Consider the following 25,492-nt stretch of genomic DNA (forward strand, 5'->3'; position numbering starts at 1 on the left):
TGGTCCAGTTCAACATATTACTATGGTATACTGTTGGATGGTCCAGTTCAACATATTACTATGGTATACTGTTGGATGGTCCAGTTCAACATATTACTATGGTATACTGTTGGATGGTCCAGTTCAACATATTACTATGGTATACTGTTGGATGGTCCAGTTCAACATATTACTATGGTATACTGTTGGATGGTCCAGTTCAACATATTACTATGGTATACTGTTGGATGGTCCAGTTCAACATATTACTATGGTATACTGTTGGATGGTCCAGTTCAACATATTACTATGGTATACTGTTGGATGGTCCAGTTCAACATATTACTATGGTATACTGTTGGATGGTCCATTTCAACATATTACTATGGTATACTGTTGGATGGTCCAGTTCAACATATTACTATGGTATACTGTTGGATGGTCCAGTTCAACATATTACTATGGTATACTGTTGGATGGTCCAGTTCAACATATTACTATGGTATACTGTTGGATGGTCCAGTTCAACATATTACTATGGTATACTGTTGGATGGTCCAGTTCAACATATTACTATGGTATACTGTTGGATGGTCCAGTTCAACATATTACTATGGTATACTGTTGGATGGTCCAGTTCAACATATTACTATGGTATACTGTTGGATGGTCCAGTTCAACATATTACTATGGTATACTGTTGGATGGTCCAGTCAACATATTACTATGGTATACTGTTGGATGGTCCAGTTCAACATATTACTATGGTATACTGTTGGATGGTCCAGTTCAACATATTACTATGGTATACTGTTGGATGGTCCAGTTCAACATATTACTATGGTATACTGTTGGATGGTCCAGTTCAACATATTACTATGGTATACTGTTGGATGGTCCAGTTCAACATATTACTATGGTATACTGTTGGATGGTCCAGTTCAACATATTACTATGGTATACTGTTGGATGGTCCAGTTCAACATATTACTATGGTATACTGTTGGATGGTCCAGTTCAACATATTACTATGGTATACTGTTGGATGGTCCAGTTCAACATATTACTATGGTATACTGTTGGATGGTCCAGTTCAACATATTACTATGGTATACTGTTGGATGGTCCAGTTCAACATATTACTATGGTATACTGTTGGATGGTCCAGTTCAACATATTACTATGGTATACTGTTGGATGGTCCAGTTCAACATATTACTATGGTATACTGTTGGATGGTCCAGTTCAACATATTACTATGGTATACTGTTGGATGGTCCAGTTCAACATATTACTATGGTATACTGTTGGATGGTCCAGTTCAACATATTACTATGGTATACTGTTGGATGGTCCAGTTCAACATATTACTATGGTATACTGTTGGATGGTCCAGTTCAACATATTACTATGGTATACTGTTGGATGGTCCAGTTCAACATATTACTATGGTATACTGTTGGATGGTCCAGTTCAACATATTACTATGGTATACTGTTGGATGGTCCAGTTCAACATATTACTATGGTATACTGTTGGATGGTCCAGTTCAACATATTACTATGGTATACTGTTGGATGGTCCAGTTCAACATATTACTATGGTATACTGTTGGATGGTCCAGTTCAACATATTACTATGGTATACTGTTGGATGGTCCAGTTCAACATATTACTATGGTATACTGTTGGATGGTCCAGTTCAACATATTACTATGGTATACTGTTGGATGGTCCAGTTCAACATATTACTATGGTATACTGTTGGATGGTCCAGTTCAACATATTACTATGGTATACTGTTGGATGGTCCAGTTCAACATATTACTATGGTATACTGTTGGATGGTCCAGTTCAACATATTACTATGGTATACTGTTGGATGGTCCAGTTCAACATATTACTATGGTATACTGTTAGATGGTCCAGTTCAACATATTACTATGGTATACTGTTGGATGTTCAACATATTACTATGGTATACTGTTAGATGGTCCAGTTCAACATATTACTATGGTATACTGTTGGATGGTCCAGTTCAACATATTACTATGGTATACTGTTGGATGGTCCAGTTCAACATATTACTATGGTATACTGTTGGATGGTCCAGTTCAACATATTACTATGGTATACTGTTGGATGGTCCAGTTCAACATATTACTATGGTATACTGTTAGATGGTCCAGTTCAACATATTACTATGGTATACTGTTGGATGGTCCAGTTCAACATATTACTATGGTATACTGTTGGATGGTCCAGTTCAACATATTACTATGGTATACTGTTGGATGGTCCAGTTCAACATATTACTATGGTATACTGTTGGATGGTCCAGTTCAACATATTACTATGGTATACTGTTGGATGGTCCAGTTCAACATATTACTATGGTATACTGTTGGATGGTCCAGTTCAACATATTACTATGGTATACTGTTGGATGGTCCAGTTCAACATATTACTATGGTATACTGTTGGATGGTCCAGTTCAACATATTACTATGGTATACTGTTGGATGGTCCAGTTCAACATATTACTATGGTATACTGTTAGATGGTCCAGTTCAACATATTACTATGGTATACTGTTGGATGGTCCAGTTCAACATATTACTATGGTATACTGTTGGATGGTCCAGTTCAACATATTACTATGGTATACTGTTGGATGGTCCAGTTCAACATATTACTATGGTATACTGTTGGATGGTCCAGTTCAACATATTACTATGGTATACTGTTGGATGGTCCAGTTCAACATATTACTATGGTATACTGTTGGATGGTCCAGTTCAACATATTACTATGGTATACTGTTAGATGGTCCAGTTCAACATATTACTATGGTATACTGTTAGATGGTCCAGTTCAACATATTACTATGGTATACTGTTGGATGGTCCAGTTCAACATATTACTATGGTATACTGTTGGATGGTCCAGTTCAACATATTACTATGGTATACTGTTGGATGGTCCAGTTCAACATATTACTATGGTATACTGTTGGATGGTCCAGTTCAACATATTACTATGGTATACTGTTGGATGGTCCAGTTCAACATATTACTATGGTATACTGTTAGATGGTCCAGTTCAACATATTACTATGGTATACTGTTAGATGGTCTAGGGCTGGGCGATATGGCCTAAAAATCATATCTCCATTTTTACTCTCTCTCTCTCTCTCTCTCTCTCTGTCACGATCGTCGTACGGAATAGACCAAGGCGCAGCGTGATGAACGAACATGTTTATTTATCTATAGTGATAAATACTGACAATGAACAAAACAACAAACGACTCGTAACGTCCTAGGTAACATAGACCAACACGGAACAAGAACCCACAAACACAGGGGAGGGCTGGGTGGGCATTCCTCCTCGGCGGCGGTTCTGGCTCCGGGCTTGCCCACCACCCTCCAATAATCCCCCCATAGCGCCCCTGGTCCGGTCTGGCCCCGCTGGCTGGAGCTGAACTGGACGTAGTAGGAGCGGATAGCTTCAGCTCCGTTGTGGAGCAGTTGACCGGTACCTGATTAGGCACCGGTGACCCAGGCACGGGTTGTGCCGGACTGACGATGCGCACCCCTGGCTTGGTGCGTGAGGCAGGAACGGACGGACCGGGCTGACGATGCGCACCCCTGGCGGGTGCGTGGAGCAGCAACGGGCCGGACCGGGCTGACGATACGCACCCCTGGCTTGGTGCGTGGAGCAGGAACGGACCGGACCGGGCTGACGATGCGCACCCCAGGCTTGGTGCGTGGAGCCGGAACGGGCCTCACCGGACTGACGACTCGCACCCCTGGCTTGGTGCGTGGAGCAGCAACGGGCCGGACCGGGCTGACGATGCGCACCCCTGGCTTGGGTGCGTGTAGCCGAACGGGCTTTACCGGGCTGACGACTCGCACCCCTGGCTTGGTGCGTGGAGCAGCAACGGGCTTTACCAGGCTGACGACTCGCACCCCTGGCTTGGTGCGAGTAGCAGGAACGGGCTGGACCAGGCTGACGACTCGCACCCCTGGCTTGGTGCGAGTGGCAGGAACCGGCTGGGCCGGACTGGCGACGCACACCTTAGGCTTGGTGCGAGGGGCAGGAACAGGCCGGGCCGGGCTGGCGACGCACACCGTAGGCTTGGTGCGAGTGGCAGGAACAGGCCGGGCCAGGCTGGCGACGCACACCGTAGGCTTGGTGCGAGGGGCAGGAACAGGCCGGGCCGGGCTGGCGACGCGCACTGTAGATTTGGTGCGAGTGGCAGGAACAGGCCGGACCGGGCTGGCGACGCGCACCGTAGACTTGGTGCGAGTGGCAGGAACAGGCCGGGCCGGGCTGGCGACGCGCACCGTAGACTTGGTGCGAGTGGCAGGAACAGGCCGGGCCGGGCTGGCGACGCACACCGTAGGCTTGGTGCGAGGGGCAGGAACAGGCCGGACCGGGCTGGCGACGCACACCGTAGGCTTGGTGCGAGAGGCAGGAACAGGCCGGGCCGGGCTGGCGACGCGCACCGTAGGCTTGGTGCGAGTAGCAGGTACAGGCCGGGCCGGGCTGGCGACGCGCACCGTACATTTGGTGCGAGGGGCCGTAACAGGCCGGACCGGACTGGTAACACACCCCAGTACCTCTCGCCGTGCCTCTAAACCTTCTTTCCCTACTTTGACCAGTGGCCCCCGTAACCTGGTGGCCTTCTGAATACGCCCCTTTTCTGCCTCCGTCAGCCCCGTCGTCCATGCCCTGTGCCCCCCCCTAAAAAATTTTGGGGGTTGCCTCTCGACCGTCCGACGACGACACTGATCACGCCGTTGCTCCTCTCTCCGTCGCCTCTCTACTGTCTCACTCCATGGCCGGCGATCCATCCCGGCCAGGATTTCCTCCCAGGTCCAGGACCCCTGCCCGTCTAAGATCTGCTCCCACGTCCAGGCCGCCTGCTCCTGGACACGCTGCTTGGTCCTGTGATGGTGGGTTCTTCTGTCACGATCGTCGTACGGAATAGACCAAGGCGCAGCGTGATGAACGAACATGTTTATTTATCTATAGTGATAAATACTGACAATGAACAAAACAACAAACGACTCGTAACGTCCTAGGTAACATAGACCAACACGGAACAAGAACCCACAAACACAAAGGGAAAAACAGACAGTTTAAATATGGCTCCCAATCAGAGACAACCAGCCACAGCTGACACTCGTTGCCTCTGATTGGGAGTCACTCAGGCCAACATAGAAATAAACAAACTAGAACTCCCAACATAGAAATACAACACATAGAATGGACACACCCTGGCTCAACATATAGAGTCCCAGAGCCAGTGTGTGACAGTAAGTCAATAATATAATCCGTTCCACATTGAGTGAGGCGGGTTGCAGGAAAGTATATTTTGTAGAAGGATGACAAGTGTAATAGGGAAATATGTACGAAAAATACAAACAAAATACAAAAAACTGGCTATTTACACGAACACACAACAAAGAACACGACCGCACTGCTACGCCATAAGTATATAGGTTATAGGTTGAGAGCTTTTGTGAAAGAGCACAGTTAGAAAAATATGGAATATAGAAGCAAACCAGATGGACATCATGAAAATGATCGGAGGAAGTTCAGGAGTAAAAACAAACAAAATATAATTATTGTAGAATTTGACTGTGTCCATAAAATGTATATAGTATGTATGGGCTGGAAGTAGAGGCCTGAGCGTTGTTGTTCACTAGTTTACTCCAATTGGGGAAGGGGTGGTGGGGTTGGAAAGTAATGAAGGGAAATATAATTTGACATTATGATGACATTATTAACTGACTGCTAATCTCACTCCAGAGTTAGGGTCTGATAATATTAACTGACTGCTAATCTTACTCCAGGGTTAGGGTCTGATAATATTAACTGACTGCTAATCTCACTCCAGGGTTAGGGTCTGATAATATTAACTGACTGCCAATCTCACTCCAGTCAAACATTATTAACTGACTGGCAATCTTGGATGCCTTCACTAACCACATACATGTACACAAACTCATACACACACACAAACACAGAGAGCTGCTGCTTCACACACATTTACTATGACATGATGGATGGGACAGGGAGACAGGGAGACATCATTAATATGACATGATGGATGGGACAGGGACAGACAGGGAGACATCATTACTATGACATGAAGGATGGGACAGGGAGAGAAGAGGAGGTAGAGAGGAGAAGAGAAGAGGAAGTCTAAATGATGATGATGATGATGATGATGGATGGAAAGAGACAGGAGGTGTAGTGGGGATGAGGTATGGTACTGTATATCATAGCAGATCCATGTTAGTCTAATACCCTTGGTCTAACAGTCATTAGTCTAATACCCTTGGTCTAGCAGTCATTAGTCTAATACCCTTGGTCTAGCAGTCATTAGTCTAATACCCTTGGTCTAGCAGTCATTAGTCTAATACCCTTGGTCTAACAGTCATTAGTCTAATACCCTTGGTCTAGCAGTCATTAGTCTAATACCCTTGGTCTAGCAGTCATTAGTCTAATACCCTTGGTCTAACAGTCATTAGTCTAATACCCTTGGTCTAGCAGTCATTAGTCTAATACCCTTGGTCTAACAGTCATCAGTCTAATACCCTTGGTCTAGCAGTCATTAGTCTAATACCCTTGGTCTAGCAGTCATTAGTCTAATACCCTTGGTCTAACAGTCATTAGTCTAATACCCTTGGTCTAACAGTCATTAGTCTAATACCCTTGGTCTAGCAGTCATTAGTCTAATACCCTTGGTCTAACAGTCATTAGTCTAATACCCTTGGTCTAACAGTCAGTCTAATACCCTTGGTCTAACAGTCATTAGTCTAATACCCTTGGTCTAACAGTCATTAGTCTAATACCCTTGGTCTAGCAGTCATTAGTCTAATACCCTTGGTCTAACAGTCATTAGTCTAATACCCTTGGTCTAGCAGTCATTAGTCTAATACCCTTGGTCTAGCAGTCATTAGTATAATACCCTTGGTCTAGCAGTCATTAGTCTAATACCCTTGGTCTAACAGTCATTAGTCTAATACCCTTGGTCTAGCAGTCATTAGTCTAATACCCTTGGTCTAACAGTCATTAGTCTAATACCCTTGGTCTAGCAGTCAGTCTAATACCCTTGGTCTAGCAGTCATTAGTCTAATACCCTTGGTCTAGCAGTCATTAGTCTAATACCCTTGGTCTAGCAGTCAGTCTAATACCCTTGGTCTAGCAGTCATTAGTCTAATACCCTTGGTCTAGCAGTCATTAGTCTAATACCCTTGGTCTAACAGTCATTAGTCTAATACTCTTGGTCTAGCAGTCATTAGTCTAATACCCTTGGTCTAACAGTCATTAGTCTAATACCCTTGGTCTAACAGTCATTAGTCTAATACCCTTGGTATCCATATTAGTCTAATACCCTTGGTCTAGCAGTCATTAGTCTAATACCCTTGGTCTAGCAGTCATTAGTCTAATACCCTTGGTCTAACAGTCATTAGTCTAATACCCTTGGTCTAGCAGTCATTAGTCTAATACCCTTGGTCTAGCAGTCATTAGTCTAATACCCTTGGTCTAACAGTCATTAGTCTAATACCCTTGGTCTAACAGTCATTAGTCTAATACCCTTGGTCTAACAGTCATTAGTCTAATACCCTTGGTCTAGCAGTCATTAGTCTAATACCCTTGGCCTAGCAGTCATTAGTCTAATACCCTTGGTCTAACAGTCATTAGTCTAATACCCTTGGTCTAGCAGTCATTAGTCTAATACCCTTGGTCTAACAGTCATTAGTCTAATACCCTTGGTCTAGCAGTCATTAGTCTAATACCCTTGGTCTAGCAGTCATTAGTCTAATACCCTTGGTCTAGCAGTCATTAGTCTAATACCCTTGGTCTAGCAGTCATTAGTCTAATACCCTTGGTCTAGCAGTCATTAGTCTAATACCCTTGGTCTAACAGTCATTAGTCTAATACCCTTGGTCTAACAGTCATTAGTCTAATACCCTTGGTCTAGCAGTCATTAGTCTAATACCCTTGGTCTAACAGTCATTAGTCTAATACCCTAGGTCTAACAGTCATTAGTCTAATACCCTTGGTCTAGCAGTCATTAGTATAATACCCTTGGTCTAGCAGTCATTAGTCTAATACCCTTGGTCTAACAGTCATTAGTCTAATACCCTTGGTCTAACAGTCATTAGTCTAATACCCTTGGTCTAGCAGTCATTAGTCTAATACCCTTGGTCTAACAGTCATTAGTCTAATACCCTTGGTCTAACAGTCATTAGTCTAATACCCTTGGTCTAGCAGTCATTAGTCTAATACCCTTGGTCTAGCAGTCATTAGTCTAATACCCTTGGTCTAACAGTCATTAGTCTAATACCCGTGGTCTCTCCCCCCCAGGTCCCGTTGGGCCCAGTTTCAGTATGACTGCCAGCCCTCAGAGCACGTTGCCAGCGGTTGTAAGCAGGACAACTACGCAGTCTGTCTCCTTGCCTACACCGGCCTCATGGGTAAGAACTAACACTTGTATATAGTATGTAATGTATATAGTATGTCATGTATATAGTATGTCATGTATATAGTATGTCATGTATATAGTATGTCATGTATATAGTGGGGAGAACAAATATTTGATACACTGCCGATTTTGCAGGTTTTCCTACTTACAAAGCATGTAGAGGTCTGTAATTTTTATCATAGGTACACTTCATCTGTGAGAGACGGAATCTAAAACAAAAATCCAGAAAATCACATTGTATGATTTTTAAGTAATTCATTTGCATTTTATTGCATGTCATAAGTATTTGATCACCTACCAACCAGTAAGAATTCCGGCTCTCACAGACCTGTTCGTTTTTCTTTAAGAAGCCCTCCTGTTCTCCACTCATTACCTGTATTAACTGCACCTGTTTGAACTCGTTACCTGTATAAAAGAAACCTGTCCACACACTCAATCAAACAGACTCCAACCTCTCCACAATGGCCAAGACCAGAGAGCTGTGTAAGGACATCAGGGATAAAATTGTAGACCTGCACAAGGCTGGGATGGGCTACAGGACAATAGGCAAGCAGCTTGGTGAGAAGGCAACAACTGTTGGCGCAATTATTAGAAAATGGAAGAAGTTCAAGATGACGGTCAATCACCCTCGGTCTGGGTCTCCATGCAAGATCTCACCTCGTGGGGCATCAATGATCATGAGGAAGGTGAGGGATCAGCCCAGAACTACACGGCAGGACCTGGTCAATGACCTGAAGAGAGCTGGGACCACAGTCTCAAAGAAAACCATTAGTAACACACTACGCCGTCATGGATTAAAATCCTGCAGCGCACGCAAGGTCCCCCTGCTCAAGCCAGCGCATGTCCAGGCCCGTCTGAAGTTTGCCAATGACCATCTGGATGATCCAGAGGAGGAAGGGGAGAAGGTCATGTGGTCTGATGAGACAAAAATAGAGCTTTTTGGTCTAAACTCCACTCGCCGTGTTTGGAGGAAGAAGAAGGATGAGTACAACCCCAAGAACACCATCCCAACCGTGAAGCATGGAGGTGGAAACATCATTCTTTGGGGATGCTTTTCTGCACCGTATTGAGGGGAGGATGGATGGGGCCATGTATCGCGAGATCTTGGCCAACAACCTCCTTCCCTCAGTAAGAGCATTGAAGATGGGTCGTGGCTGGGTCTTCCGGCATGACAACGACCCGAAACACACAGCCAGGGCAACTAAGGAGTGGCTCCGTAAGAAGCATCTCAAGGTCCTGGAGTGGCCTAGCCAGTCCAGACCTGAACCCAATAGAACATCTTTGGAGGGAGCTGAAAGTCCGTATTGCCCAGCGACAGCCCCGAAACCTGAAGGATCTGGAGAAGGTCTGTATGGAGGAGTGGGCCAAAATCCCTGCTGTAGTGTGTGCAAACCTGGTCAAGACCTACAGGAAACGTATGATCTCTGTAATTGCAAACAAAGGTTTCTGTACCAAATATTAAGTTCTGCTTTTCTGATGTATCAAATACTTATGTCATGCAATAAAATGCAAATTAATTACTTAAAAATCATACAATGTGATTTTCTGGATTTTTGTTTTAGATTCCGTCTAAAACAAAAAGGAAGGGGAGACAGGGGGAGAAGAGAGAGAGATGAAGGGAGTTGGAGAGAGGGAGAGAGAGAGAGAGAGAGACAGCGAGAGAGAGAGAGAGAGAGAGAGAGAGAGAGAGAGACAGAGTTAAAGAGTTAAAGAGAGAGAGAGACAGAGAGAGAGACAGAGTTATAGAGAGAGAGAGAGAGAGAGAGAGAGAGTTAAAGAGAGAGAGAGACAGAGAGAGAGACAGAGTTATAGAGAGAGAGAGAGAGAGAGAGAGAGAGAGAGAGACAGAGAGAGAGAGAGAGAGAGACAGAGAGAGAGCAGAGTTATATATGAGAGAGAGAGAGAGAGAGAGAGAGAGTTAGAGAGAGAGAGAGAGAGAGAGAGAGTTAGAGAGAGAGAGAGAGAGAGAGACAGAGTTATAGAGGAGAGAGAGAGAGAGAGACAGAGTTAAAGAGAGAGAGAGAGTTAGGAGAGAGAGAGAGAGACAGAGTTAAAGAGAGAGAGAGAGAGACAGCAAGAGAGAGAGAGAGAGAGAGACAGAGAAAGAGAGAGAGAGAGAGAGAGAGAGAGAGAGAGAGAGAGAGAGAGAGAGAGAGAGAGAGAGAGAGAGAGAGAGAGAGAGAGAGAGAGAGAGAGCTCTCACCTTCCATCCCTACTACTCTACTGGTAACTCACGATCTGCCCGTTGGAGAACCCTAACCCTAACCCTGACCCTAACCCTGACCCTAACCCTAACCCTGGCTTAACCCAATGCAGGGTATTCATCAGACCTCAACTGTTAAAAAGAGAGATGGAGAAAGAGACAGAAAAGACATCTCAACTAACAGTAGACAGAGATGCTAGCTGTTGTTAGGTGCTTAAGGGGCCAGAGAGAAATGGAAGGAGGTAAATAGGGCGTTTTTGTGCCTCAAAGTGCAGCAATTTGAAGAAGCTACTAGATAGCTGCAAGGCTCTCAGTCTCCAAACATCTAACAGACAAAACACAACAACAACAACATCTTCCAGGGGTTCGTCCCAAATGGCACCCTATTGGCCCTGGTCTAAATGAGTTCACTATATAGGGGATAGGGTGCTATTTGGGATGCATCCCAGAAAACCAGTCAACCTACAAACAAACAAACACTGTTAGCTAGAGTGTTTCAGCACCCAAACACAGCTCACCTGTCTTCTCCAACTGAAGCTTTAGTCTGAAAACTCAACAAGGCTTTCATCTTCAATCATTAAATATTCCCCATTCATAGTCTGTGGACAACAATACACTCTGGGAATTGTTATTTTGGAACACAACATTTCTTTTTGGTAAGGCTGTTAGTTGTGTGTCAGAGCAGTCCGTCTCAACCAACAAGCTATTCTGAAAAAGTGGAGCGCAACAAGCTTGTCGTCTTGTACCATTAAGATTCCCCATCTGACTGTGTAAAAACATGAATTGTTGCATAGATATATCATCTTTCTCTTCTTCCATCACTCCCTCCCTCTCTCCCTTTCTCCCCTCCTTCCATCCCTCCCTCCCTCACTCTCTCCCCCTCATTCCATCCCTCCCTGCCTCCCTCTCTTCCCCATCTTCCATCCCTCCCTGCCTCCCTCTCTCTCCCTCATTCCATCCCTCCCTGCCTCCCTCTCTTCCCCATCTTCCATCCCTCCCTGCCTCCCTCTCTCTCCCTCCTTCCCTCCCTCCCTGCCTCCCTCTCTCTCCTCCTTCCATCCCTCCCTGCCTCCCTCTCTCTCCCCTCCATCCCTCCCTCCCTGCCTCCCTCTCTCTCCCTCCTTCCATCCCTCCCTGCCTCCCTCTCTCTCTCCCTCCTTCCCTCCCTCCATGCCTCCCTCTCCCCCTCCATCCCTCCCTCCCTGCCTCCCTCTCCCCCCTCCATCCCTCCTCCCTGCCTCCCTCTCCTCCCCTCCTTCCATCCCTCCCTGCCTCCCTCTCTTCCCCATCTTCCATCCCTCCCTGCCTCCCTCTCTTCCCCCTCCTTCCATCCCTCCCTGCCTCCCTCTCTCTCCCCTCCTTCCATCCCTCCCTGCCTCCCTCTCTCTCCCCATCTTCCATCCCTCCCTGCCTCCCTCTCTCTCCCCTCCTTCCATCCCTCCCTGCCTCCCTCTCTCTCCCTCCATCCCTCCCTCCCTGCCTCCCTCTCCCTCCCTGCCTCCCTCTCTCTCCCCTCATTCCATCCCTCCCTGCCTCCCTCTCTTCCCCCATCTTCCATCCCTCCCTGCCTCCCTCTCTTCCCCTCCTTCCCTCCCTCCCTGCCTCCCTCTCTCTCCCCTCCTTCCATCCCTCCCTGCCTCCCTCTCTCTCCCCTCCATCCCTCCCTCCCTGCCTCCCTCTCTCTCCCCTCCTTCCATCCCTCCCTGCCTCCCTCTCTTCCCCCATCTTCCATCCCTCCCTGCCTCCCTCTCTCTCCCCATCTTCCATCCCTCCCTCCCTCCCTCCTTCTCTCTCCCTCCATCCCTCCCTCCCTGCCTCCCTCTCTCTCTCTCTCCCTCCATCCCTCCCTCCCTGCCTCCCTCTCCCCTCCATCCCTCCCTCCCTGCCTCCCTCTCCCCCCTCCTTCCATCCCTCCCTGCCTCCCTCTCCCCCCTCCTTCCCTCCCTCCCTGCCTCCCTCTCTCTCCCTCCATCCCTCCCTCCCTGCCTCCCTCTCCCCCCTCCATCCCTCCCTCCCTGCCTCCCTCTCTCCTCCTTCCATCCCTCCCTGCCTCCCTCTCTTCCCCCTCCTTCCCTCCCTCCCTGCCTCCCTCTCCCCTCCTTCCATCCCTCCCTCCCTCTCTCTCCCCTCCATCCCTCCCTCCCTGCCTCCCTCTCCCCTCCTTCCATCCCTCCCTCCCTCTCTCTCCCCTCCATCCCTCCCTCCCTGCCTCCCTCTCCCCCTCCATCCCTCTCTTCCCCCATCTTCCATCCCTCCCTGCCTCCCTCTCTCTCCCCTCATTCCATCCCCCCTGCCTCCCTCTCTTCCCCATCTTCCATCCCTCCCTGCCTCCCTCTCTCTCCCTCATTCCATCCCTCCCTGCCTCCCTCTCTTCCCCCATCTTCCATCCCTCCCTGCCTCCCTCTCTCTCCCCTCCTTCCCTCCCTCCCTGCCTCCCTCTCTCTCCCCTCCTTCCATCCCTCCCTGCCTCCCTCTCTCTCCCCTCCATCCCTCCCTCCCTCCCTCCTTCCATCCCTCCCTGCCTCCCTCTCTCTCTCTCTCCCCTCCTTCCCTCCCTCCCTGCCTCCCTCTCTCTCCCCTCCTTCCATCCCTCCCTGCCTCCCTCTCTCTCCCCTCCATCCCTCCCTCCCTGCCTCCCTCTCCTCCATCCCTCCCTCCCTGCCTCCCTCTCCCCCTCCATCCCTCCCTCCCTGCCTCCCTCTCCTCCCCTCCTTCCATCCCTCCCTGCCTCCCTCTCTTCCCCCATCTTCCATCCCTCCCTGCCTCCCTCTCTTCCCCCTCCTTCCATCCCTCCCTGCCTCCCTCTCTCTCCCTCCTTCCATCCCTCCCTGCCTCCCTCTTCCCCATCTTCCATCCCTCCTGCCTCCCTCTCTCTCCCCATCTTCCATCCCTCCCTGCCTCCCTCTCTCTCCCCTCCTTCCATCCCTCCCTGCCTCCCTCTCTCTCCCCTCCTTCCCTCCCTCCCTGCCTCCCTCTCCCTCCCTGCCTCCCTCTCTCTCCCCTCATTCCATCCCTCCCTGCCTCCCTCTCTTCCCCCATCTTCCATCCCTCCCTGCCTCCCTCTCTCTCCCTCCTTCCCTCCCTCCCTGCCTCCCTCTCTCTCCCCTCCTTCCATCCCTCCCTGCCTCCCTCTCTCTCCCCTCCATCCCTCCTCCCTGCCTCCCTCTCTCTCCCCTCCTTCCATCCCTCCCTGCCTCCCTCTCTTCCCCATCTTCCCTCCCTCCCTGCCTCCCTCTCTCTCCCCATCTTCCATCCCTCCCTCCCTCCTTCTCTCTCCCCTTCATCCCTCCCTCCCTGCCTCCCTCTCTCTCTCTCTCCCTCCATCCCTCCCTCCCTGCCTCCCTCTCCCCCCTCCATCCCTCCCTCCCTGCCTCCCTCTCCCCCCTCCTTCCATCCCTCCCTGCCTCCCTGTCCCCCCTCCTTCCCTCCCTCCCTGCCTCCCTCTCTCGCCCCTCCATCCCTCCCTCCCTGCCTCCCTCTCCCCCTCCATCCCTCCCTCCCTGCCTCCCTCTCTCCTCCTTCCATCCCTCCCTGCCTCCCTCTCTTCCCCCTCCTTCCCTCCCTCCCTGCCTCCCTCTCCCCTCCTTCCCTCCCTCCCTCCCTCTCTCCCCCCTCCATCCCTCCCTCCCTGCCTCCCTCTCCCCTCCTTCCATCCCTCCCTCCCTCTCTCTCCCCTCCTTCCCTCCCTCCCTGCCTCCCTCTCCCCCTCCATCCCTGCCTCCCTCTCCCCTCCATCCCTCCCTCCCTCCCTCCTCTCTCCCCTCCTTCCATCCCTCCCTGCCTCCCTCTCTCTCCCATCTTCCATCCCTCCCTGCCTCCCTCTCTCTCTCCCCTCCTTCCATCCCTCTCTTCCCCCATCTTCCATCCCTCCCTGCCTCCCTCTCTCTCCCCTCATTCCATCCCCCCCTGCCTCCCTCTCTTCCCCCATCTTCCATCCCTCCCTGCCTCCCTTCCTCTCTCCCCTCCTTCCATCCCTCCCTGCCTCCCTCTCTCTCCCATCTTCCATCCCTCCCTGCCTCCCTCTCTCTCCCCTCCTTCCATCCCTCCCTGCCTCCCTCTCTTCCCCCATCTTCCATCCCTCCCTGCCTCCCTCTCTCTCCCCTCATTCCATCCCTCCCTGCCTCCCTCTCTTCCCCCATCTTCCATCCCTCCCTGCCTCCCTCTCTCCCCTCCTTCCATCCCTCCCTCCCTGCCTCCCTCTCTCTCCCCTCCTTCCATCCTTCCTCTCTTCCCCCATCTTCCACCCCCCCTGCCTTCTCTCTCTCCAGGCACTGCCATCACTCCTAACTACCTGGATAACTCAACGTCTAATGTGGGTCCGTGGTGTTCGTGCTCGGCCTCCGGGAACTACAAGGAGCAGTGCGATGACTTCCTGGAATATTTCCATGACAACGTCTGCCTGAGTGAGTGACAGCGCCATTCAACGTGCACTATAGTAACCGTAGAAACACTGTCAATCAACAGCAACACACTATAGCTGTAGTAACCATAGTAACACTGCCGCCAACACACTGCCGCCACAACACTATCTAATTTGCCTACCATAACACCACTAACACTATGAACAAATGGTTCAGACCCTCGCCATACTGTACAATAAACTGGTGTTGGTTCAGATGCCTGTCTGGCACTGGAGATCCGTCATCAGTTATACCTAAATAACATGGAAGGAAATCATTCATACAAAGAAGATAGAAGAGAGAGTATTTCATTTATAAACTCCTTATAGAGCCAAGCCATTATAGAGACTCACTCAATCATCTCTATAGAGCCATTATAGAGACTCACTCAATCATCTCTATAGAGCCATTATAGAGACTCACTCAATCATCTCTATAGAGCCAAGCCATTATAGACTCACTCAATCATCTCTATAGAGCCAAGCCATTATAGAGACTCACTCAATCATCTCTATAGAGCCAAGCCATAATATAGAACCACTCAATCATCTCTATAGAGCCAAGCCATTATAGAGACTCACTCAATCATCACTATAGAACCAAGCCATTATAGAGACTCACTCAATCATCTCTATAGAGCCAAGCCATTATAGAGACTCACTCAATCATCACTATAGAACCAAGCCATTATAGAGACTCACTCAATCATCTCTATAGAGCCAAGCCATTATAGAGACTTTAGTCAAAACTTTAGTCTCCTCCTCTCTCTCTCTCTCTCTCTCTCTCCATTTCTCTCTCTCCGTCTCTCTCTCTCTCCGTCTCTCGCCATCTGGTACAGTAGAAGTTATGATAAGGATGAACACATTTCTAATGGCGGCGTTCGGTTCTAATGGTTAATGGACCAGTGGTCTGCATCACACTATGACCCTAATGAAAGAAGCATCCAGTGCACTGGGCCCATAGGGCGCAGGTTGAAAGTAGTGCACTAGGGGGGCTTGGTTTCAACATGGCTACGAAAAGACGTCTTCTCCGCTAAGGGTCGATATTTTTAGGCCTTAAACTTTTTCATTTTCCAAAAGAGTACGCACTTTGCACATTTACTGGCTTTAGCAACAATTGGGGAGTGTTTTTGATATGTCTGGGACCCAGAAAAAGCATGGCGGCGGTGCTGAAATTATGACAGAACTCCAGTCAACAGTGACGACATCGCAAGAAACTGTCTCCACCCAAGCACAAACAATCAAGTACTTGGAAACTTCGAAGACTAACATCGACGAATGGCTAACCGAGCTGGAGGCCAAATACAACACGCTGAGAACAGAGAACGTGAATCTTAAGGCTGCATACAAAGGCGTAAAAGCCCACCTTCACAAGGCAGGAGTCAGTTTTGGCCTGATTCACCCGGCTACACTGAGGATGACCTTCCAGGGAGCTTGCCACACGTTTGACGACCCCCAGTCTGCACTCACGTTCTACCAGGATTATGTTCACTCAACGTTAACCTAGCAGACGACGCGTATCCCAAGCCAGTAAAGGCAGCTATAGCTATATAGCCTATTCAGTCCCGGTCTGTGACACGGCAGGGCAGTTAAAAACAGCCAGCTCATCGGCTTTGTTCAGATCTATACGAACCATCAGATTTGCTATTTACACCAGCTTGTGGGTATGAGGAACCTTTGTTTGGACCATAGGCCCTATTATACACCCCAACCCGAGCACTCCGGTCTGCCACCTCAGGTCTCTTGGCCCTCCCACCCCTACTGGAGGGCAGCTCCCCCTCAGCCCAGTCCAAGCTCTTCTCTGTCCTGGCACCCCAATGGTGGAACCAGCTTCCCCTTGAAACTTGGACAGCAGAGTCTCTGTCTAGCTTCCGAAAACATCTTCAAACAGTATCTTAAATAATCCTCCTCCTCACCTCGACCCAAAATAAAATAACACTTAACTAGCACTTGCACTTGACCCCCCCAGCTCTGACTGACAGCTACGGTATTGAGAATTTTTTTTACTTTCTATGCCTGTGAAATATGGTTGTCCCACCTAGCTATCTTAAGATGAACGCACTAACTGTAAGTCACTCTGGATTCAACACCATAGTGCCCTCAAAGCTCTTCACTAAGCTAAGGACCCTGGGACTAAACACCTCCCTCTGCAACTGGATCCTGGACTTCCTGACGGGCCACCCCCAGGTGGTAAGGGTAGGCAACAACACATCTGCCACACTGATCCGCAACACGGGGGCCCCTCAGGGGTGCGTGCTCAGTCCCCTCCTGTACTCCCTGTTCACCCATGACTGCATGGCCAGGCACGACTCCAACACCATCATTAAGTTTGCCGACGAAACAACAGTGGTAGGCCTGATCACCGTCAACGATGAGACAGCCTATAAGGAGGAGGTCCGAGACCTGGCCGTGTGGTGCCAGGATAACAACCTCTCCCTCAACGTGACCAAGACAAAGGAGATGATTGTGGACTACAGGAAAAGGAGGGCAGAGCACGCCCCCATTCTCATCCACAGGGTTGTAGTGGAGCAGGTCGAGAGCTTCAGGTTCCTTGGTGTCCACATCACCAACAAACTATCATGGTCCAAACACACCAAGACAGTCGTGAAGAGGGCACGAAAAAGCCTATTCCCCCTCAGGAGACTGAAAAGATTTGGCATGGGTGCTCAGATCCTCAAAAAGTTATACAGTTGCACCATCGAGAGCATCCTGACTGGTTTTTTAATTTATTTATTTATTTATTTATTTATTTTTTTCAGGGGGAATGGATCAGCTTAATATTGCAGATAGATTGTATCTTCTATCAATGTAATTGTCTGCATCACTTCCAATCCCCCATGTTTATTTTTATTTTTTATATATATATTCCCCTTTATTACTTTTCAACCCCACCATCCTTTCCCTACTTGGAGTAAATTAGTGAACAACAACGCCCAGGCCTCTACTTCCGGTCTATACTTACTATCTACACCTTATGGACAGAGTTAATTTTACAATAATTCTATATATATTGTGATGTCACGAGAGGCTGTGTCCTGGAGGGACGTTACATCCCCCTGAGGTGGCTGCAAACCCAGACAGCTATGGCTCCATCTGCTGGTATGGTCGGGAACTCCACCCCTCTATGGCCAATCTTCCCACGCAGCTGAAACCAATCAGGAGCTGATGAGCTGAAGGTTTGTTGAAGGGAAGAGACACGGTCTCCAAGCTGGGCTCTCTGGAGGACAAGAGTGCTGCACGTCCACTTCCATGAGGAATATAAGGATTTGGAGATACTTACCTTTGGGAAATACTCACCTTTGGATATATGCACCTGTGGAAATACGTGTGGGACATTTGGAAGGACGTTTTGCTGGGTTGGCCACTAGCTGCAACGTGGAATACAGTAAGGCTGGGGAAAAGTTATTTGAGCGAGGGAGAGTTATGATTTTGGATGTGGAAGAGACATCCCTGAACTGTTAACCCTTAAGAGCCACCCGAGAACAGAATTGTGTTATAATTTCGTTAGTTTCCCAAGACCTTTAATAAAATCCTTGTTTTGGTTGAACCTGGTCTCCTTGCACTACTTGAGCAATCCCGCTGAAAGCTGTGTAGCCTCTCGTGACATCACAGATGGTGGAGAATACGGGCAAAGAACGGTCTGGTCTGAAGGGGACCGCTGAGAGGTATCGTTTGTTAAAGCAACAGTTAGACATGAAGACAGAAGAGTTAGATATCCTCCAGGCTAAACTCCAACAGAGCTCCTTCCCTAAGCAACAGGAGGAGCTGGAGAGGCTGCGCAGGACCATCGAGGAGTGTGAGGAGACCCTGCGCAGTAGTAAGGAGGTCCAGAAGAAGGCAGAGGAGAAGTACAAGGTGTTGGAGAACAAGATGAAGAATGCGGAGGCAGAGAGAGAGAAGGAACTGAAAGATGCTCAACAGAAGCTAAACTCTGCTAAAACCAAGGCTGATGCGTTCAGTAAGAAACTCAAGGAGAGACAACAGGAGGCTGAGTCCCTGGTCCTAGAGGTGGAGGAGTTGAAGAGAGAGCAGGCTGGCAAGCACCACGGCAATGCGGACGCCCTCTCCCGGCGTGATGCCTTCTTCGCTGCCTTTACCCCGACGAGGACGTCGGTCCCGAGGAGGGGGATGTGTGATGTCACGAGAGGCTGTGTCCTGGAGGGACGTTACATCCCCCTGAGGTGGCTGCAAACCCAGACAGCTATGGCTCCATCTGCTGGTATGGTCGGGAACTCCACCCCTCTATGGCCAATCTTCCCACGCAGCTGAAACCAATCAGGAGCTGATGAGCTGAAGGTTTGTTGAAGGGAAGAGACACGGTCTCCAAGCTGGGCTCTCTGGAGGACAAGAGTGCTGCACGTCCACTTCCATGAGGAATATAAGGATTTGGAGATACTTACCTTTGGGAAATACTCACCTTTGGATATATGCACCTGTGGAAATACGTGTGGGACATTTGGAAGGACGTTTTGCTGGGTTGGCCACTAGCTGCAACGTGGAATACAGTAAGGCTGGGGAAAAGTTATTTGAGCGAGGGAGAGTTATGATTTTGGATGTGGAAGAGACATCCCTGAACTGTTAACCCTTAAGAGCCACCCGAGAACAGAATTGTGTTATAATTTCGTTAGTTTCCCAAGACCTTTAATAAAATCCTTGTTTTGGTTGAACCTGGTCTCCTTGCACTACTTGAGCAATCCCGCTGAAAGCTGTGTAGCCTCTCGTGACATCACAATATATATATATATATATATATACATATTTTTTTTGCTCCTGAACTTCTTCTACTCTCAACCTCTCCGATCATTTTCATGATGTCCATCCGGTTTGCTTCTAAATGCCATATATTTCTAACTGTGCTCTTTCCCAAAAGCTCCCAACATACAACCTATATACTTATTATGGACACAGTATGCTTACATTATTAGCTATCTTTGTTATTATTTGTTGTTATTTGTTATTAGTCCCATCCTTCAACTCTATTCAATACCTCCCATCTATCTCTTAACACCATCCATCCATCCTGACTGGTTGCATCACCGCCTGGTATGGCAACTGCTCGGCATCCGACCGCAAGGCACTACAGAGGGTAGTGCGTACGGCCCAGTACATCACTGGGGCCAAGCTTCCTGCCATCCAGGACCTCTATACCAGGCGGTGTCAGAGGAAGGCCCTAAAAATGTTCAAAGACTCCAGCCACCCTAGTCATAGACTGTTCTCTCTGCTACCGCACGGCAAGCGGTACCGGAGCGCCAAGTCCAGTTCCAAAAAGCTTCTTAACAGCTTCCACCCCCAAGCCATAAGACTCCTGAACAGCTAACCAAATGGCTACCCAGACTATTTGCATTGCAAAGTAGGCTTACCTGACATAACTATACTGTATAATGATTATTTGTATCAATTGGGTGGTGATTATTAACTCTGTCATGACGTGCTGCAGCAGAAACATTCCTCTCTATAATAATTAAAGGGGAATTATGACTCAGAGCTCATTTTATGTTGTTTTTTTCTAGTATAAAAAATGTATAAAAAATGAAGAAAAAAATCCCAAACCAGGAAACATAAAACAGAGAAAACAGAATTCTGGAAAATCCCAAATATAATTTTAGAGTTGTTTATTAACCATTATTTTACCAGTTAAATTGACAGAAAACACATACAGTTGAAGTCGAAAGTTGACATACACCTTAGTCAAATACATTTTAAACTCAGTTTTTCACAATTCCTGACATTTAATCATAGTAAGAATTCCCTGTCTTAGGTCAGTTAGGATCACCACTTTATTTTAAGAATGTGAAATGTCAGAATAATAGTAGAGAGAATTTTTTATTTCAGCTTTTATTTATTTAATCACATTCCCAGTGGGTCAGAAGTTTACATACACTCAATTAGTATTTGGTAGCATTGCCTTTAAATTGTTTAACTTTGGTCAAACGTTTTGGGTAGCCATCCACAACCTTCCCACAATAAGTTGGGTGAATTTTGGCCCATTCCTCCTGACAGAGCTGGTGTAACTGAATCAGGTTTGAAGGCCTCCTTGCTCGCACACGCTTTTTCAGTTCTGCCCACACATTTTCTATAGGATTGAGGTCAGGGTTTTGTGATGGCCACTCCAATACCTTGACTTTGTTGTCCTTAAGCCATTTTGCCACAACTTTGGAAGTAGGCTTGGGGTCATTGTCCATTTGGAAGACCCATTTGCAACCAAGTTTAACTTCCTGACTGATGTCTTGAGATGTTGCTTCAATATATCCACATAATTTTCCTTCCTCATGATGCCATTTATTTTGTGAAGTGCACCAGTCCATCCTGCAGCAAAGCACCTCCACAGCATGATGCTGCCACCCCCATGCTTCACGGTTGGGATGGTGTTCTTCGGCTTGCAAGCGTCCCCCTTTTTCCTCCAAACATAACGATGGTCAGTATGGCCAAACAGTTCTATTTTTGTTTCATCAGACCAGAGGACATTTCTCCAAAAAGTACGATCTTTGTCCCCATGTGCAGTTGCAAACTGTAGTCTGGCTTTTTTATGGTGGTTTTGGAGCAGTGGCTTCTTCCTTGCTGAGTGGCCTTTCAGGTTATGTCGATATAGGACTTGTTTTACTGTGGATATAGATACTTTTGTACCTGTTTCCTCCAACATCTTCACAAGGTCCTTTGCTGTTGTTCTGGGATTGATTTGCACTTTTCGCACCAAAGTACGTTCATCTCTAGGAGACAGAACGCGTCTCCTTCCTGAGCGGTATGATGGCTGCGTGGTCCCATGGTGTTTATACTTGCGTACTATTGTTTGTACAGATGAACGTGGTACCTTCAGGCGTTTGGAAATTGCTCCCAAGGATGAACCAGACTTGTGGAGGTCTACAATTTTTTCCCCATGATGTCAATTAAAGAGGCACTGAGTTTGAAGGTAGGCCTTGAAATACATCCACAGGTACACCTCCAATTGACTCAAATGATGTCAATTAGCCTATCAGAAGCTTCTAAAGCCATGATATCATTTTCAGGAATTTTCCAAGCTGTTTAAAGGCACAGTCAACTTAGTGTATGTAAACTTCTGACCCACTGGAATTGTGATACAGTGAATTATAAGTGAAATAATCTGTCTGTAAACAATTGTTGGAAAAATTACTTGTGTCATGCACAAAGTAGATGTCCTAACCGACTTGCCAAAACTATAGTTTGTTAACAAGAAATGTGTGGAGTGGTTGAAAAACGAGTTTTAGTGACTCCAACCTCAGGGGATGTTTTAATGACTCCAACCTAAGTGTATTTAAACTTACGACTTCAACTGTATTTTGTACACCAAGGACCGGGGAAGAGTTGCAGGGGAGAGGTGAAGAATGGGCATATTTGAAAGCTATACTAAATGTGTATTTATCCTACTGGACTCTACCTACAGGTGTATTTATCCTACTGGACTCTATCTACAGGTGTATTTATCCTACTGGACTCTACCTACAGGTGTATTTATCCTACTGGACTCTACCTACAGGTGTATTTATCCTACTGGACTCTACCTACAGGTGTATTTATCCTACTGGACTCTACCTACAGGTGTATTTATCCTACTGGACTCTACCTACAGGTGTATTTATCCTACTGGACTCTACCTACAGGTGTATTTATCCTACTGGACTCTACCTACAGGTGTATTTATTCTACTGGACTCTACCTACATGTGTATTTATCCTACTGGACTCTACCTACAGGTGTATTTATCCTACTGGACTCTACCTACATGTGTATTTATCCCACTGTTCTTACCAGGGGAGAGGAGAAGAATGGGCCAATTTGAAAGCTAGACTAAATGAGTAGCTGGCGACATGTTTTAAAAGTAGCTCTCATGTTAGAAAAGGTTGGAGACCCCTGGACGAGAGCTTCCACACACACACACACACACACACACACACACACACACACACACACACACACACACACACGCCCCTCACTTGACTCTACTCTGTCATTCTGAACAGAGAAAGCCATGCTGGCGTTTGGGAACAGGACAGACAAGCAGTCCTCCGCAGGAGCAGCAAACCAACCAGGCATGCCCAGCCCAGCTCTCGCTACCCTCAACAACCACATCCAGCGCCTGGCAACCACAGTCCCTGGCATCACCATGGAAACGGAACTTAATGTCCTGAGAGCACAGATACCCACTCAGGTGAATAGTGCATAGGGTGACATATTTCAAGGCCTACCATTATTATATTATTATAATTATTATTATTACATTTGGAACACAGTCCTAATGTGTGTTTTGAACCTGCTCTAACAGCCATGATGAGGTACCAGGAGAGAGGAGGAGGCTGTTAAACAGGTTTGATGATGAGGTACCAGGAGAGAGGAGGAGGCTGTTAAACAGGTTTGATGATGAGGTACCAGGAGAGAGGAGGAGGCTGTTAAACAGGTTTGATGACGAGGTACCAGGAGAGAGGAGGAGGCTGTTAAACAGGTTTGATGGTGAGGTACCAGGCTTTCCTACAGTAACTAAGTGGGGTAACAGGAAGTCAATTATCAACACTTAATTCTCCTCTCTGCTTCTCTCTACGCTACACTGTGCCCAGCCAGTCTATCTCTGCCTAGTGATTATAGACCAGGTAATGGTCTATCTCTGACTAGTGATTATAGACCAGGTAATGGTCTATCTCTGACTAGTGATTATAGACCAGGTAATGGTCTATCTCTGCCTAGTGATTATAGACCAGGTAATGGTCTATCTCTGACTAGTGATTATAGACCAGGTAATGGTCTATCTCTGCCTAGTGATTATAGACCAGGTAATGGTCTATCTCTGCCTAGTGATTATAGACCAGGTAATGACCAACCAATTGTAGAATAGGATAGTCTCATCAACAAATGCCAAGAACTGCAATTCTGCTGGGTTTTTCACGCTCAACAGTTTCCAATGTGTATCAAGAATGGTCCACCACCCAAAGGACATCCTGCCAACTTGACACAACTGTGGGAAGCATTGGGGTCAACATGGGCCAACATCCCTGTGGAATGCTTTTGACACCTTGTAGAGTCCACGCCCCGATGAATTGAGGCTGTTCTGAGGGTCTGTTTCTGTAGTGAGACAGCTTGATGTACAGTACACCCCCTGGACAGGACACTAGTCTATCTCCTGTTTCTGTAGTGAGGCAGCTTGATGTACAGGACACCCCCTGGACAGGACACTAGTCTATCTCCTGTTTCTGTAGTGAGACAGCTTGATGTACAGTACACCCCCTGGACAGGACACTAGTCTATCTCCTGTTTCTGTAGTGAGACAGCTTGATGTACAGTACACCCCCTGGACAGGACACTAGTCTATCTCCTGTTTCTGTAGTGAGACAGCTTGATGTACAGTACACCCCCTGGACAGGACACTAGTCTATCTCCTGTTTCTGTAGTGAGACAGCTTGATGTACCAGTACACCCCCTGGACAGGACACTAGTCTATCTCCTGTTTCTGTAGTGAGACAGCTTGATGTACCAGTACACCCCCTGGACAGGACACTAGTCTATCTCCTGTTTCTGTAGTGAGACAGCTTGATGTTCCAGTACACCCCCTGGACAGGACACTAGTCTATCTCCTGTTTCTGTAGTGAGACAGCTTGATGTACAGTACACCCCCTGGACAGGACACTAGTCTATCTCCTGTTTCTGTAGTGAGACAGCTTGATGTACCAGTACACCCCCTGGACAGGACACTAGTCTATCTCCTGTTTCTGTAGTGAGACAGCTTGATGTACAGTACACCCCCTGGACAGGACACTAGTCTATCTCCTGTTTCTGTAGTGAGACAGCTTGATGTACAGTACACCCCCTGGACAGGACACTAGTCTATCTCCTGTTTCTGTAGTGAGACAGCTTGATGAACAGTACACCCCCTGGACAGGACACTAGTCTATCTCCTGTTTCTGTAGTGAGACAGCTTGATGAACAGTACACCCCCTGGACAGGACACTAGTCTATCTCCTGTTTCTGTAGTGAGACAGCTTGATGAACAGTACACCCCCTGGACAGGACACTAGTCTATCTCCTGTTTCTGTAGTGAGACAGCTTGATGAACAGTACACTCTCAGGCCATCTTTATTTTGTACTGTAATTGCATTACGTGCAGGAGACAGCCTGTGATGTCAGGACAAATTGCGGAGTAGTGCTGTCTTTTTGTTCAAACAATTCCCTTCTCCCCAGGTGCATGAAATACATTTTAAACTGCTATTTCCTAACAGTGGTTGTGTCTCCCCATGCAGGTGAATGAGAACGATAGACTGTGGGGTGGTGATGGGGAAGACTGGACCCTGCCGTCCCCAGGGCTGGTGGACCATGGAGCCCCTCCCCTCCACCTGTCTGCCCTGGGATGGTCCCTTCCACTGGGCCTCTCCCTGCTGCTGGCTAGCCCCAACCCTGGGGCTCCATAG

The 25,492-nt window shown here is 47.8% G+C and overlaps 1 protein-coding gene across 1 annotated transcript in view; it reads left to right on the top strand.

Annotated features, from left to right (window-relative positions):
- The window catches only part of LOC121556232 (GDNF family receptor alpha-4-like), a 69,458-nt gene extending 43,966 nt beyond the window's left edge, over positions 1 to 25,492 (top strand). The window contains exons 7-10 of the mRNA XM_045207417.1: positions 8,364 to 8,473; positions 14,953 to 15,087; positions 23,060 to 23,247; positions 25,325 to 25,492. Coding sequence (XP_045063352.1) covers positions 8,364 to 8,473; positions 14,953 to 15,087; positions 23,060 to 23,247; positions 25,325 to 25,492 — 601 coding nt within the window. The remainder of the gene's footprint in view (positions 1 to 8,363; positions 8,474 to 14,952; positions 15,088 to 23,059; positions 23,248 to 25,324) is intronic.

The sequence above is a fragment of the Coregonus clupeaformis genome, chromosome 25, assembly GCF_020615455.1.
Source record: "Coregonus clupeaformis isolate EN_2021a chromosome 25, ASM2061545v1, whole genome shotgun sequence".
NCBI classification, from domain to species: domain Eukaryota; kingdom Metazoa; phylum Chordata; class Actinopteri; order Salmoniformes; family Salmonidae; genus Coregonus; species Coregonus clupeaformis.